The sequence below is a fragment of the Pteropus medius genome, unplaced genomic scaffold, assembly GCF_902729225.1.
Source record: "Pteropus medius unplaced genomic scaffold, Ma_sr-lr_union100, whole genome shotgun sequence".
Taxonomy (NCBI): domain Eukaryota; kingdom Metazoa; phylum Chordata; class Mammalia; order Chiroptera; family Pteropodidae; genus Pteropus; species Pteropus medius.
Genome location: NW_024345479.1, coordinates 2,992,542 through 3,008,129, shown reverse-complemented (window position 1 = coordinate 3,008,129; position 15,588 = coordinate 2,992,542). Strand labels below are relative to the sequence as shown.

Here is a 15,588-nt window from a genome sequence, read left to right as displayed (position 1 = left end):
TCCAAAGAGACCCTGCTTTGTCTGGCTTTATTGAAGGGAAAGGGAGGTGGAGTGCCAACTGTGGGAGCGTTGGGAGGGAATGGGGGTAAAGTCTATTACATATCTTCAAGCACTCAGAATAATAGGTCACCAAAGTACCCAGGCTGCATATTGAGCACTTGGATACCTGTGCCCCACCCACAAGAATGTGATATGTAGGCCCAGGCAGGCAGGAATCTGTTAAAAACAACAACAAAAAAAACCAAGCTCCCTAGGTTATGAGATGTACCTGCCTTGCACTTCCAGAAACACTGGCTTTGACTGCGGGAGAAAAAGGCTCTCTCCTAGGAGGGTCCCGGCCCTGGAGGGAGTGGAAGGGTGTACGTGGCTTGGGAGGGGCAGGCAAGAAAACGAGAGGTGATGCTCTTGCGGGTCATTCCGCCTACACGCCGGTACCAAGCGGGGCGCCGGGAGAGCCCCGTTCATACCCCGCAGGGGCCCGAGGAGGCTGCTGGGTTGGCACTCGGCTTGGCTTCCGGAGGCTGGGGCTGGACTGGACCGCGCAGGTCCCCGGACCGCACCCGCGCGGAACCCAGCGGCGTCTTCCGGGCCGAGGCGGGGCTGGGCCGGCTGGGAGGCGGGAGGAGCGGGAAGGTGACCCTGGCGCGGGGCGGAGCCGGCGCGGCGTGACGGCGGGGCCCAGCATGAACAGCGTGGGCGCGCTCCTGCGACCAGTGGCCTGGGTGAGCACCCTCCGCCTGGGCGCGGCCTAGGCCCTCCTCTCGGTGCCCAACGCCCCTTCTCAAGCCCCGCCCCACCTGCCCCTCCGCCGAGCGTCCCTCCAAGTCCCCGCGTCGCCTTGTGCTTGGCAGTCCTCCCTCCGTGTCAGAACGTACCCAGAGGCTCTCCTTCCTCTCTGTGATACCATTTTCTTAACCTCTTATTTATCCTACGCCCCTAAGCCGTCGTCCCTTCCCTCCCAAATGACTTCCCTCTGGAAGTTCTCCGGTTTTCTTTGACTTTTTCTCTTTTTCCAACCACTGTCTGGTGATGACTGCATGCGTGCCTTGCAGAAGCTACACCAGAGGCGAGACATCTCCTCTTGGCTGGTGAGTACCCTGTTTCCCTTCTCTCCGACCAAGTTCACCAGGCCCAGAGACCCCCAAAGGTAGAGACCAGGGAATGTAACCAGAAAGGGTAAGCCTTGCTTCCAGGACTCCAGCTTGTGAATGATAAACCAAGCCCCGGAGCAGTTGGCCTGCTTCCGCTGGCAGGATCTTGGCCCTCCCCTCCCTAGCACTAAAGTAGAGCCAGGAGTTGAAGAGAAGGCAGCTGGAGCCCAAAACCCGAATGCCTGCATGGTCTTGAAATCCCTTCCCTATCTAGAGCTCAGGGTCCTTATGGTGTCCTGGGGAAAATATCCTTGCTGGGTGGCATCAGATCAGCCTCCTGCAGAGAAAGCCTGCCACAAGCCAGAACCAGTGGGAAACTGGACAAGGCCATAGGCAGGAAAGTGCTCTCAAGGCTTAAGCTGACCCCAGGCCTCATCTTCCCTGCCACAGGCCAAATGGTTCCCCAGAGCCCCAGCCAAGTCCGTGGTGGCCCTAAAAACGCCCATCAAAGTGGAGCTGGTGGAGGGGAAAACCTACAGGTGGTGTGTGTGTGGCCGTAGCAAGAAGCAGGTAAAAGACCCGTACCCACCTCCCACTGACATATGACACCCCTAGTTGGGACAGCAGGCAGTCTCCTGGGAGCTCCTGCTCAAGACAGGTCCTCTTTTTCCCACATACCTGAGAGACAAGGAAGGTTGGGGATGAAAGAATACTCTCAGGTCAGCACCACCCACACAACCTTAAACTCTGTTCTCTGCATCCACCCTCTGAGATGAGGCCAGAGAGACAGAAACTCTATCAGACGAGTGGAGCCCAGGATTCTGGACTTACCTTCTGGTGCTCCCTCCTCAGGGGCACATTCCAGGCTTCCGCTCTAAGCACTGAGAGGCTTGCCAGTCTCTCCCTCTCTCCTTGCTCCTTTAAGGAAGCATCTGGGCCAAAGGTTCCCAAGGCCTAACACCCCAACACTGGGAAGACTCTGCCCAGCTCTGCTGCCCGCAAGTATTCTTTCCCAGTGTCTTCTGAAAGCCCTTCCCTTTCAGTTTATGTGATTTTCCTGGTCGTCTGCCCCAGCCTGCTGTCTTCTCAGCCTGGCTGCCTGCTCCCTTCTCTCTTAGGAGCCTTTCATCCAGCAGGAACTTGCCCCATATCCTTAGCCTCCAGGGCCTCTTTTCTTCCTGAGCTAAGCTCTGAACGATTTTTCTCCAAGTGGTGTGGCATGCTACCAGCAGCCGTGCTTTACCACTGCCTTGATTTTGAGCAGGTCCTCATGAGGGTGGAGCAGTGCTAAGGGAATGCCAGCGGGAGTGTGGCCATGCCTTTCTGCCTCATGCCCTCTGGGAACAGCAGCTGACTTCTATTTGCATGTTTCCCTCATCTCTCCTTCTGCCCCACCGTGACCTCAAAGTTGAGAGGCCCACTCATAGCAAGTCACAGCACCTCTTTGGATCTTGGTTTTCGTTACCCAGTCCCTGCTTGAACACCTCCCCGGATGAAGGGGGAGTGTATGGCACCAGGCAGCCAACTTGCTATGGGACATCGCCGTCCTTCCTGTAACATCCACTCCCTATAATATGCCCTGTTGTTTCCTGGAACCAAAAAATTGATACTCCAATCTTCAAGCCCTGTGATGCACACAGGCATTCTCCCACTCAGAGTTTTTACTGGAGAATATATATGGGGAAGGAAATAAATTTCATGAACCAATGGAGACTCAGAGCCATTGCGAGGGTGTGGGGGTGGAGGAACAACCTATCGGTGTAAACATCGCTGATATCTAAGGTCCCACTTCACCTTGAAATTTCTGTCCTTGTGTCCTGGAGACTAATGCTGTAATGACTCAAACTTACTGAGCACTTAGTCATACTACATGCAAAGTGCATAATAACCATTATTCATTTCCTTGGGACAGCTCGACTCTTATTACCCTCATATTACACATGAAAGAGGTAAACAAACTAGTGAACCCTGGCAGTGTCACACAGGAGCCTAAGCCCTAAGCACTGCACACTGCTTCTCCCAGACCGGGTCTCTAACTTCTCTTTCCCTCACCAGCCCTTCTGTGATGGCTCCCACTTCTTCCAACGCACTGGCCTCTCCCCACTCAAGTTCAAGGCTCAGAAGACCCGCACAGTGGCCCTATGTACCTGCAAGGCCACTAAGAAGCCCCCGTACTGCGATGGCACCCACAGGAGTGAGCGAGTACAGAAGGCAGAAGTGGGCTCCCCACTCTGAGAGTGGGTGGCTGCTACCTAGCTCCAGGCTTCTCTGACAGGCACCCCCTTTGTGGGGAAGAAAAGTGAGTACCAAGCCAAAGAAGGGATCATCCAGGGACCCCAGTACCCACAGCTGGCTCTTAAAGGACTTGCTCTTCATAACCTGAGGTCTCCAATCTGGGGCAGCCAGGAACAGTACCCTGGTTCAATACTTTCTGGTGGAAAAGATGGCATTAAATAAGCATGCCCATCTAGAGCAGTATTCTTATGGTCACTGGTGTGAGACACAGGGCCTACCCTCTCCCCGCCATCCCGATCCTAACTTTGGTTGGGAGCACTTGACCAGCCACAGGGTGGAGGCAGTTTAGGTTCATTCCATATGGTGTCCCCAAGGCAGGCTGAGCCCAGAAGAAGCATGAGGAGGAGGCCAGGGGACCCATCCATCCTTTCCAGGGCCCCTCAACCCCAAAGAACTGGAGGCTCTGGAGAGTATGCAGCATTTATTACAAAGCCAGGAGATACAAATGTCCCAGGGCAGGAGGAGAGTACAGTCATAGCACCTCACACAACCCCAACCACCTAGACTGTGAGAGTCTTGCCTCCTCACCTCCCTGATCTATGTGCACTGGAAGAAAACAGGTGGGCAGGAATCTGCTGGGGTCTGCTCCTCAGGGGGTGGTCCACTGACCTCTCTGGATGGAGTCGAGGACAGAGCTTACAAGTGTCTGTCTTCTTGTGCTTTTAGATGCCCCTGTGGCTCTTTCCTGACTCAGCCTCAGCTCAGGGTGGGGAAGGGACTAGAGAACTGTTTGCCTTTGGCAGAATCTGGGGTCTGTGCTTGTGTGAGATTAACCCTACTCTACTCTCCACTACAGGCCCCCAAGTGAGACTTTACCACCAGCCTTGCTAGTCAGGGTTCCTGGTTGGGGGTTGGGGCACAAGGGGTTAAAGCAGTTCACAATGCTAAAGCCACAGTGGAATTTCAAGGTCTGAGGCCTCCCATGGCCTTAATCTTTTCCACAAGAAAAATGACACAAAGGCCACACACACGGGGGGAAAAAAAAAAGGCAGAACTATCTATTCTTTGCACAAAGTTTCCACTGCAAGAGGAGGAGGTAAGGGAGATGCCATATCCACTGCCCACTCACTCCTCAGCACCAGGGGATAAACTGCATTTATAAAAGGCACTGTCTTATCAATTCTCTGGACATTCAACAATGGGGCAGGTGGCACTGGTCGGGTTGGGACAGGACAGCAGCCAAGATGGGGAGAGAAAGAGGGTAGACCCCATACATAGCCAGTTAGAGTTGTACCTAAAGCTTTGGGGGCCGGTGGGCCCTATCTGCCTTGGGAAACAGAAGAAGAATGAGGCAGAGCTTTACTGAGCCTCAAGTGGCCTCTCTAGTCCATCTCCAGGCACCCCCAAAAAGAGAGTAGAGCAAATTACACAAGACTCCCTAAAAATGAACACCCCACCCTCCCACATACACACACATTTAAATTAATCTGGTTGGTCCATAGAAAATAAGTATGTATATTTGGTTTTTCCTATGTACATATATATATAGATTTATTTATAAAACCCACCTCCCACCTCTAAGGTGGAAGGAGCTGGGGAAGGTAGAAGAGGTGGAAAAAGGGGCCCAAAAAGCGGAGGGGTAGAGACACATGGCTGGAAAAGGAGGGAGGTCCCTTTCCTCAAGTTAAGGGGGGCACAGGAGCTCCATTGACAGTCATCTTGCGCCCCCTGCTGGTGGAGGATGGTGTCTGCAGGCAGTTCGAGGTGCCCCCGTTGGTAGCTGTGGTGACCCCACTGGCTGCTGAAGCGGGAGTTGGGGAGGTAGGGTGGGTGGCTGGGGGCCCATGGGAGCTGGGAGAGCCATGGGAGGGGGTGGCTGGGCTGGGCAAGGAGGAAGAGGTGGCCGGCAAGGTGGCAGGGCTGGGAGCCTTGTCGCTGACTGACTCACACTCGGATGCCCCACTGGTATTGGTGCCCTCGGATGGGGTGGGCGCTGTGGGCAAGGTGAGCCGCTTGCAGGCTGGCTGGACCCGATACTTGAGGGGGAGAGGGCCATTCTGCAGGGAGAGTGGGGGGAGAGAGACAGGGAAGGGGAGGGGTCAAGACAAAGGCCAACCCGACTGCCGCCCACCTTCACCCAGCAGTGCCCAAACAGGAAGAAAATAAAGGTCCGGGCCTTGGAGAGAGAGATCACACAGAATAGGAGGACCTAGGAAAAGTGAGACTGAGCGAGGAAGGCCAGAGCGACAGGGTCACACAAGACCCAGAGAGAAACAGAAAGTGTAAGACCAGAGACTGGAGAGAAAATGAGAGGGAAGCCAAAGAACAGAAAGCAACATTTACTCCATAGCCATCAGACCCTCTTTTCTGACCCCAAAAGGGGGCACATAATCTGCCCCAAGGATCCTTTTCTCCTTCCGATTGTGGGAGGTCATCAGAGATGGCCCGGTATGGTGGGCCACCTGAACATGGCTAGCTCATGGGACGAAAGATGAACTGTCTGTGATTAGAGCAGGGTGGCCCATGTGGTCACTGTGGCCACAGACCAATGCCGGACCTGCAGGGGTCCCCTCCCAGACCTGCCCCCATCCACTCCGCACTGCTCCACCCTGCTCACCCGCCGCCAGGGGTAGATGTAGGCAATATCCATGAGGGTGTAGTATTCCTTCAGTGGCTCGTCCTCGTATAGAACCTCCACCTGGAGGGGGAGAGGGAGAACATTATGACCCTGGCCAGGATTAAGGTTCGGGCCATCCGGCAAAGAAGCTCCAAGCTAGGAGTCTTGAGGGTGGGGGTCAAGTGGACTTGTAGGTGGTCCCTCATTACTCTGGGGTTTCATGGTAGATTTGACTTCCTCATCAGAGTTGTCCCAACATAACTCCTGACCACCAGGTGAGAAGGGATCCAGAGAAGACACCCACATCATTAACAACTCCCTGCCCCCAGTCATCCGCACAGCCATCTGGATCCCTTAATGTACCTGGTAGGTCACCCAGAGAAGCTACTGGACAAAGAAAAGACCCAGGTGAGAAGGATGTCATAGAACACTGGCTCTCACCCAGGCTGCACAGTAGAATCACTCAGGGAGCTTTAAAAATACCAATGCTTGGATCTTACCCTAGAGAATGATTTAACTGGTATGACATGAGTGGGGTTTTGAACCTCCCCACTTGATTCCAACGTGCAGCAAAGTTTGGGGTCCACTGTCCTAGACCCTTGACACTCAAGGTGTGCTCTGTGGATCAGTAGCATTGGCAGCATCTGAGAGCTTGCTGGAAATGCAGAATCTACTGAATCATAATCTGCATTTTAACAAGTTCTCTAGGAGATCACAGACACATTCAAGTTTAAGAAGCAATGTCCTAGAGTTCTGTTGGAATTTCAGACTGGCCTTTCTTTTGGCCAACTGGCCCCAGATTTTTGCACATATACTTCTGCATGCATGTGGATGCACACACACACATACCACCTTGTTTCCATGTACCTCTACACACTGGTTTCAGGAGATGCAGACTGCCCCATGCTAATCTTGGTTTCAATTACCCTTCTACTTGAGCTCAATTACACAACCAGGTAAGCTCTTGGTGACACCTAGCCGACCCTGAACAATGGGATGCAAAGATTGTCAGACACACCCACCCACCGACATTCACTTTTCAAAAGAGCCCAGGGACTCACCTTGTACTTGCTGGGCACATCCATCTTGTTTCGGAGAAATTTGGCAAGATGCATGACGGTCATGGCTGCAGGACATCGCAGGAAGCGCACCCCTGTCTGCTGGGGGAGAGGCACCCCAGGGCTGCGGTCCACCCCACGCACTCTCTCCCAGCCGACATCCCACTCCTGGGCAGGCCCCAGCACTCACCTTCTCCTTATCGCCATCCCCATTCTCCAGGGGGCCCTTCTTCTCTTCCCGGTCCCTAGAGAAATAGAAAGAATGAAGCTACAGAGACCCTGGTTCAAGAAGGCTTCTCTAGAAGGCCCTCCCTCCCAGGGGAATGGGGGAGGACAGGAGAAGCGGGCAACATAGCCTAGGACCCCTAAAGGACCAGGCATGGGTCAGACTTGCCTGACAGCTTCATAGAACTCGATGGAGAGGCTGACAATCTCGTCGTCACTCAGAGCCCCCTTCTCCTGCTCCAGGACCTCGCCACGGTCCTCATTGGAGCCGTTGGGGACTGCAAAGGAGAGAACTCTGAGAAGTTGGCCTAGGATAGGGGAAAGGAACCCCACCAAGGACCCTGGATCTCGAAGCTCAGCAGGGCGAGGCTGGGGAGGCAGCGCAGTGGTGGACGACAGCCCTGTGCATCCAGCCCTAATGCCTGGGGCAGCGCCACACACTCATATTGTCCCAGACCTGGAAGCACACACGCACGAACTCACCTTCTGTCAGAGGGTACGCTGCATAAAAATCCCGCCGCCGTTTCATCTCATCTGAAAGAAAGAAGGAAGCAGGGTGAAGGAGCAACAGGCTGGGAAGAGGAGGGCGGTGGGCAGGAGGAAGGGTGTGTGGATACCTTTAAAAAGCCCAGGGACCAATTTGTAGACGATGTCTTGGAGAGTTTTGTCAGATCTGGGAAAAAAAATATACAGGGGCCTGTCAGCAACCACCATACCCTGATCGCCCCAGCCAGGGACCCCACCCCTCACCTCCTCTCCTTAGATTCAGAGCCCAGCCTTCAGGTCCCTGAAGACCTGGTCTTTACCCCTCTAGTATTTCTCATCTGGATACAACCCAGAGGAAGGGAAGGGGCCTAACACTTCCCCACCTGCCACCTTGGCTACAGGAACAAGGAGGGCTGAGGGACAGAGAGCTGACCCAGAGGATCACAGGCAGGAGGGGCAGTGCCAGGCCCACCTGATGCTCAGCAATGGCCGGGTCTTATGGACTTGCACATCACACATGGGGCAGTACTTGTTGGTCTCCAGGTAGCGCACGATGCAGGTTTTGCAGACTTAAGGGAGATGGAGAGAGGGAGGAGAGTCAGATCCCCCTTCATAACCAGGCCCAGCCCCCACACCCTCTGCTCAGGTTCGGGTATCCCTTCTTCTCCACCTTGTCCCCACAGTTCAGAGGCCCAACATAGTCCTGTTTTGCACAGATGGCAACTGCCCCATATCCATCCTTGGAGGGGGCAGGTGTGTGTGTGTGTGTGTGTGTGGCCAATATCATGTGTCATGTGTAAGGTGAGCCCCAAGTGCCAAGCTCCCCTTGTGGAGTACAAAACAAGAGCCAGCCTGTTAGACATCTCCCAGGGTCCTTGACCTCTTGCCACCAAGCCCAGAGTGCACAGCAGGGGTACCTGCATCTTCAGGGGGTGAAATTTCAGCCACAAAGATTTTAGATGAAAGTTCCTGAAATGAATTTCTGGGCTGAAACCACCAGCCTCCCCTCCCCAACAACCTCTCTGTGACCTCGGGACCCCCACCAGACACATGGACATGTTCACTCTTCAGGGTGAAGCCTGTGTGTGCCTTCCCTGGGCAGTGCCCTCCCTACCTGGGAAGAGGCGACCCACCCTGAGAAATAGCCCCTCCACCCAACTCACAGGAATGCAAACACTCCACGATGGTCGTGGCGTCGATGAAGTATCCCCCACATAGGGCACACATGAGGTGAGGGTTCAGCTCTGTGATTTTGATCCGTGTGGTCCGATGCATGATGTCAGGAAGTAGGGTGAGGGGCTAAGGAGCGTCACCCTGGGAAGTAAATGTGGCATCAGAAACCCAGAGATCCAACGTCTCTCCCTGAGCCCAAAGCCTCTTCTCTCTGCCTTCAAGGCCGATTGGGTGGATGCATGGGCTGGTACCTTCTGTATCCCTGTGGGTGTTCACAGGGTGCCCAGGGCTCTGGAGATTCACCCAACCTTGAGCAATAAGGTCAGGCTCCACCTCAGACCATAGGAAGTAATACGCAACTCTCCAGAGGATGTGGGGAGGCAGGAAAATGGAAAAGAACAGACTTTTTAAAAATCTCCCTAATCCCAACTCATTCATTCAAGTTAGTGCTAAGAGATATGAAGAAATTCAGATAAATAAGCTAGTGCCCTGAACTTCAAGAAAATAAAAGGAAAATAATAGTGTCCCTGCCTCCTCACTCCCTCTGTATAAGTGCGAGACCCCTAACTTAGTTTTTCTATTCCATCCTATCCTACCATCCCATCCACTCCTCCAGGAAGCCTTTCCCAAAAACACTATGGGCATGGGCTACCCTAAATTTGAAGGGACACCCCATCATTTGTCCTCTACTCTGCATCCAGCCCCGACTCCAGAGCAACAATCTGAACATCCATAACAGGTGGACCATGTGGGTTCCAGTCCTGGTACTCAGGCAGAAAATACTAAGGACAGTCCTTACATGCCCAAAGTGGAGACCATGCAGCTCCACCTGTGCCCATGAGCACACAGGCCCAGGAACCCACCCTCCCATGCACACGTGGGAATTTCCTCATGTGGGCACTGCCCACCATCTCCCACCTGGTGCCATCTCTGCAACCCGTCCAGGCCATCCAGTTAGACCACAGGCTCTCAGAGACGCCTGCCAAAGCTAGGCAATAAGTTCCCTGTCCCCAGCCCACCTGAGCATCCAGCCAGGCCCAGGCCCTTTGCCAGGGAGGTCAGGCAAAGCCCACCTCTGGATTGGCTGGTGTGCTTGCTTCTCCATATGAAAATCAAAGCTGCACCTAGAAGGGACAGCCCCTCCCTTCTTCCTCTTTCCTAGATTAAAAGCTCAAGGGGTGGGGCTTGGGAGAGTGGCCAAGCCCCAACGGCTCCTTTACAACATACACCCTTCACTTCTCTGAAACATTTCTAAAGCCACCACATTGGGTTTTCTAGGACCAGAAATTCACAGCCAGGATCAGCAGTTTCTATAGAGACCCCAGGATGAGTCTGGCCAGGACCCAAACAGCCAACAGAGGCTGGCCAGAGACCGAAAGAGATGGAGAGACACAAAGGCCACATATGGGAAAGACACCAAGATGCAGGGCAGACAAAGGGAACAAGCAAGCAAGCCCGGAGAGCCAGAGGAGACACAGTGGCCAAGACCTGCAGACCCAGCCAGAGGAAAGGAGTTCCCACCTCACATAGGGTGGCCCCGTCCTGCGTTCCCTGGAGGGGTTCCCCCTTCACAATTATGTAGCAGGCTTGCTGGCAACTCTACTGTTTGGTAGTTTCCATAGTAACCCTGTCCCTGGCAAGATGCCCAAATATTATTACAACCATTCAGAGGAGAGAACAAACTCTAAGTGGCCGTTTCACTGAGTGCGTAATATCCATCGGATGTGTACGTGCCGTCTGGGCTTCCAAAGGTATTTTGTGTGACTGCTTGTTGCATGTGTGCGTGTGTGTGTGTGTGTGTGTGTGTGTGCAGCCAGAAACAAAACATTTTGGGGTCTGATAATGCTGGGGGTCCAGGATGCTATTGGTGAATCTCATACCCGCTTCTCTTTCTGTCACCCTCTCACATATGTACATATATGCAAACACATAGTGCTTCATACTGTTTTAGCCACCTCATTCACACACTTGCTATGTTTTCAAACAGACACTTGCTCTTAAAAACTCCCATATAGTACCTGCCAGGCAGACTATAGCTTCAACACACAGGAGCTCCGAGGCACATGGCCATGACCCACCTCCTCAAGCATTTCTATGGATTCAGGCCCAGACTATCCCTCAAGCTCCTTTCTAAATGTACAGGTGAAGGAAAGAGCCGTGGTGCTTATCGAAGGAATGAAATATTTCTCTTTCTCCCCTTTAAGAAAAGAGCCCCCTATGACACTCCCTGCTCCCCCCACCCACCCCATCCTCAGGGCCTCAGACTATTACCTCTGAGGCTGGGGGTGGGGAGAAGCCCTGATTGGTTCCTCACCTGATTGCCATGGTTACTTGCCAGCAGGTGCCAAGAACTGTAAACAGAAGTTCTATTCCCTCATGCACCCCCTCCCCATCTTCCTGAAACAGGAAGCCTCAGGGCCCTACACCTGACACCCAATTCCTCCCCAGCTGAAATTGGCTGGTGTGTTGTAGGAAGGAGAGGGAAGAGGGGTGATGGGTGGCTGGACTGCCAGCATCATCACTTTAGGGAAGCGGCTGGGGGATGGCAACAGCCTGAGGGAGACAGAGAGGGAGAGACAAATCCAAGAAGTATTCAATAAAGGGAAACCAAGAGCCATTTGGAAGTGGCCTCTGTGGAGCTCTGAGGGCTCTAACCAGTCCCCACAGTGGACCTGAGTACTATCTTCCATCCCCAATGCCTTCTCCCATCCAGGGGCCAAGCCCTTCAGTATATTCTATCCCCAAACCACAGCTTTTCAAGGGCACAATAGTTGGGCAGCCCATGTTCCTGGCTCCTGGGGCCCCAGTCTCAGCTATAGTGATAGGAAAGGAGCTTGATCAGCACCCCATTCCAACTCCATCTTGCCAGTCCTGGCATTTGTCTTTCCCCATCTTCAAAGTCCCCTACTAACAGAGACCACCCTGCTATCTGTTATAACCAAGCACTTTCTGGAAGCTTCCCTAAGACTGAGGCCTCGCTCTCTCTGTCAGTTTTTTTCATTTTCCCCTGCAAAAATAGTCTCTGATAACCCAGAAGTCCCTTTGCTCCTTTGGATGCCCGGCTATAGCTTTCTTTGCTCTTCCTTACCTCCAAATGAAATTAGCCCAACTCCCTCACTAGAAAATCTCCAGGTCTTAGGAAAAGTCACTCAAGGTCACATCCAGACATCTAGAACTGCAGAAGTAGAAGGGATCTTAGAAAGCATCTTGCCCAATCCTTTCATTTTATAGATGAAGAAACTCACAAAGAAGTGACTTGTCTAAGGTCATACAGCAACAGAGCAGCAGTCCTAGGACTAAAAACTGACTGACTCCCAGTCCAATGCTCTTTACACACTGGCACTGAGGCCAGGCTCCCCACTCATCTAAAGAACCAATAAGCCTGGCCTGATTCCATCCAAGCAGGTGGAAGATAGGAGATTCCAGGTTCCCTAGAAAGACCGCTCAGTGAGCTTTCTGGAAGCGGGGAGTCCAAGTCCAGCCAAAACATGACCAGCAGCACTTTCTCACATGCAGTAGGAAGAGGGAGCAGAGGCTAATCACCTCACCTCACTTCCATGGTACAGAGAGGGAAACCGAGGCTGCATGGAAACACAGTGAGCCAGAGTGTACCATCAAGAGGCATACCCTGGGTCACAAGAGTCCATCCCTCTCCCAACTGTGTGGGTGCAACTATGCAAGCCCTGTGTATTCATGGGGGGTCCACCTGGGGGCACTGTCAACCTCTCAATCTTTTCTGATCTTTGACCCTGGGACAAGGATCTGCTCCCCCACCAGATTCTAGCCTCCTGAAGCTGGGCTCACTCTACCCTCCCTCCCTTTCCCACCTCTCAGCTTCCTAAGATCAAAGACAAAAACCCAAAATATACGCACAGCTACAATTGCCAGATACACACGCAGAGAGACACACCCCCTCCATCTCTCTAACTCACAACACAGACCAGACAGACACAAGATACACATGCAAGCACACGCCAGATAGTTGGACAGACATACACACAGATACACCAGGCCAGACATACCCCAACACACATACAACCAGATTAGAGCCAAGACCACATTTGCCAGATGCATAGCAACCTCATCTATAAGTACACAGTCTGACATTCCCATCTGAAATCAGAGCTGCAAACACACACTAACCTTTTGTGCATCCCTGGTCCACCTACTGTAAATTATTATTATATGAGTTTTCTGGCAACAAAGGCAGTGTGGCTACCAATCTCCACTCTGGGGGCCAGAGGCTGTAGGCATAGGGTGGGCATCTGACCTGCACAAAGATGTAACCTCTTCCTGTTCAGGCTCTCCATTCCCATGGCAACAGCTCCATCCACCAAGATCTCTCAGGCACGGCCAGGGGCAGCAGAGAGCCCCCCTTCCTGCCCACCCCCTAAGACTTCAACTTGAACCCCACTCAGCCTCACAGTGTCTGGATCCTGAGTCTCAAGTCTCACCTGGGGTGTTTCCTGCCTCATTCCAAAAACAGCTAGCTCGAAGCCCACAACTCCCAACTCCAAACCAGGAAACCCCTGGGAAAACTTCCCCACCAAAAAGCTGCAACACAGCTGGCTTTATGCTCCTTTTCCAAGTACTAACACCTTGAAACAGAGTGGAAGGAGAAGAGAAATTAAGTTTCAGGAACAGATACAAACAGCAAGAGGTCCAGAGAAGGAGGCATCAGAACCGAGTATGAGACAACCAAGAGGCTCCCCTACCCCCAGCGACAGAAAGTCCTGGAGAGACTCAGGCAACATGGGGTCAGGGGGTAACTCTGAGAGACAAAGACCAGGGGCAAGCGCGAGATAGCGCTTCCACAATATTTACAGGCAGATTCACCACCCCAGGCCTCCTCCAGCCATCCGGAGCAATTCTGGGCAGATGGGGGCCATGGGGGATGGGGAGAGGCATGCCTAGGCCCACCGTGGAAACAGGAGGGGCAGGGGTGTCTGTTTGCCGAGGGGTCCCACCCCCTCAGTTAGCAGCAAGAGGGCCTAGGAAGGGAGGGGGCAGCCTGGCTCCCCGATGTTAGAGGGGCCAGTCGGTCAGACCCCTCCTGCCTCCAAAGGCGGTGAGAAATATAGAGATAAATCTCCCCCTATCTCCATTCTACCCCCGCCCCGGCTGCCCCCGCCCCAAAGCCTGGGTCAGAGAATCAGGGACCCCAGTTACCGGGTGGCTGTTCCTACCTTCCCTAGAGCCAAACTTTCGGCGGGGCCCAAGGAGGGGTGTTCCGGAGAAGGAGGCTCTGCTGAGGTGGTTAGGGAGGGGGCGGGGCGCCCAGTCCTGGGATGGGGGGGAAAGGGACCGGCTGGGGGAGGTGCCAGAGAGTACCCGGCCTGGGGCAGGGAAGAGCGCCCTCCTCCGGCCCTGTAGCAATCAAAAAAGCATGTCCCCTTCCTCCGGGCCTCAAGTCCTTGCGCGTCCCCGACGCCCGGGTGCGGAAGAAGCAGAGAGCGACCCCTCACCAGATCAAGGAGGGTAGTGGGGTAGAAGCCAGGGCTGCTCTGGCTCCTGGGGAGGGGTAGGGGGACAGAGATCCACCCCAGCACGTAGCCCCAAAGGCCTTGTGGCTGCCTCGGACCCTCCCCCTCTCTACCTCGGGAGCAGGTCTAGGAGGGGGCTGCGGCACAAAGAGGTGGTGGTCGAGAGAGACGCCAATCGTTAAAAGGGGGAATCCACTTCGGCCATCTTGGAAGGGAAAAAAGAGAAAAGGGGGGAGAAAAAAGGAGAAAGGCAGACGGGGCGAGCTAGATAGGGGCCGGCGGGGGTGGGGCGCGAGGGGCGAGCAGCAGGCCGGGCTCCGAGCCTCCCCTCCCACAGGTGTGTGTAAGAGGGATGCACCGCCCCATTCAATTCCCCAGATGGTTTTGAACAGGAAGAGAAGAAGGGGCGATCTGCGTCCGCTTACCTGGGTTCAGGGTCCGATGGATCTCGGGGAGGATGGGAGGAAGGGAAGGGAGGGAGGGGCCGCAACGTGGCTCGCTCACTTGGGCGGCAGGAGGGGAGAAACCGCTAGAAGGAGTTTGTGAAAGCAACAGGGGTGGGAGGAGGGAGGGAGGAGGGACGGATGGGGGAGGAGGGTTGGGCTTGGGGGGACAAAATGAAGCTTTTTCCTTCCAGACAAAGGTAGGTCCGCCCACTGCTCCTGCGTGACCTCATTCCTTTAGAGGTGTTTGCAGAGGGGCCGAGAAGGAGGAGAGCTAAAGAGCGATGCCCCACAGACAGCCCCAAGCAGGCCATGACCTCCTTTCTCAAACATCCCTGACCCTGGAGGATAAATACCCTGTTATTCTTCATAACTCACAAATCCCCACCCTCAAGACCGTGTAATGCCCCCCTGACCCTGCGATCCCCGCCCCTAGTTAGGGCGCCTAGAAAATGGTGAAATGAGGACTGGGCTGCAGTCTTCCAGCGTCGGCCTCAGCCAAAGGGCGCTGGGCTCGGGCGGGGGACGCGACGCCGTGGCCACGCGTCCGGGTTATTTTCATTCACTCTAAGTGACACTCCCTCAAAATTAATAACTGCATTTGTAAGAGATGGCCTGTCCTCCCCACCATCGTCCCTCTCGGCTGCCTGATCACTGGCACCAAACAGAGCACCCTGGGACCCAGCCCGGGGCGTCTCGGGGGAGCAAACTGGCGGGTGACACAGAGGGTGGAGGGGGATGTTTCGTGGCGCGGTATCGGTTGCTGTGGTAGAAGCC

The 15,588-nt window shown here is 54.2% G+C and overlaps 2 protein-coding genes across 9 annotated transcripts; one reads left to right on the top strand and one right to left on the bottom strand.

The window, feature by feature from the left end:
• The first annotated feature begins 578 nt into the window (after positions 1–578).
• Positions 579–3,566, top strand: CISD3 (CDGSH iron sulfur domain 3). The gene is made up of 4 exons (XM_039873671.1): positions 579–722; positions 1,053–1,088; positions 1,542–1,661; positions 3,147–3,566. The coding sequence occupies exons 1-4, from the start codon at positions 684–686 to the stop codon at positions 3,324–3,326; spliced, it is 375 nt and encodes a 124-aa protein (XP_039729605.1). The 5' UTR covers positions 579–683; the 3' UTR covers positions 3,327–3,566.
• A 224-nt stretch (positions 3,567–3,790) lies between these two features.
• Positions 3,791–15,153, bottom strand: PCGF2 (polycomb group ring finger 2). Of its 8 annotated transcripts, XM_039873664.1 has the most exons (12): positions 14,794–14,823; positions 14,482–14,573; positions 14,072–14,168; positions 8,876–9,026; positions 8,185–8,281; positions 7,844–7,899; positions 7,710–7,760; positions 7,396–7,504; positions 7,192–7,246; positions 7,005–7,103; positions 5,944–6,024; positions 3,791–5,383 (listed from the first exon to the last, which is right to left on the bottom strand). In XM_039873664.1, exons 4-12 carry the CDS (start codon positions 8,985–8,987, stop codon positions 5,006–5,008), a joined length of 1,038 nt encoding a protein of 345 aa, XP_039729598.1. In that variant the 5' UTR covers positions 8,988–9,026; positions 14,072–14,168; positions 14,482–14,573; positions 14,794–14,823; the 3' UTR covers positions 3,791–5,005. The 8 variants fall into 8 exon arrangements, with proteins under 8 accessions (XP_039729598.1, XP_039729600.1, XP_039729597.1 ...); XM_039873666.1 differs by lacking the exon at positions 14,072–14,168 and having other exon boundaries at positions 14,794–14,822; XM_039873663.1 differs by lacking the exon at positions 14,794–14,823 and having other exon boundaries at positions 14,482–14,664.
• Between the last annotated feature and the right edge of the window lie 435 nt (positions 15,154–15,588).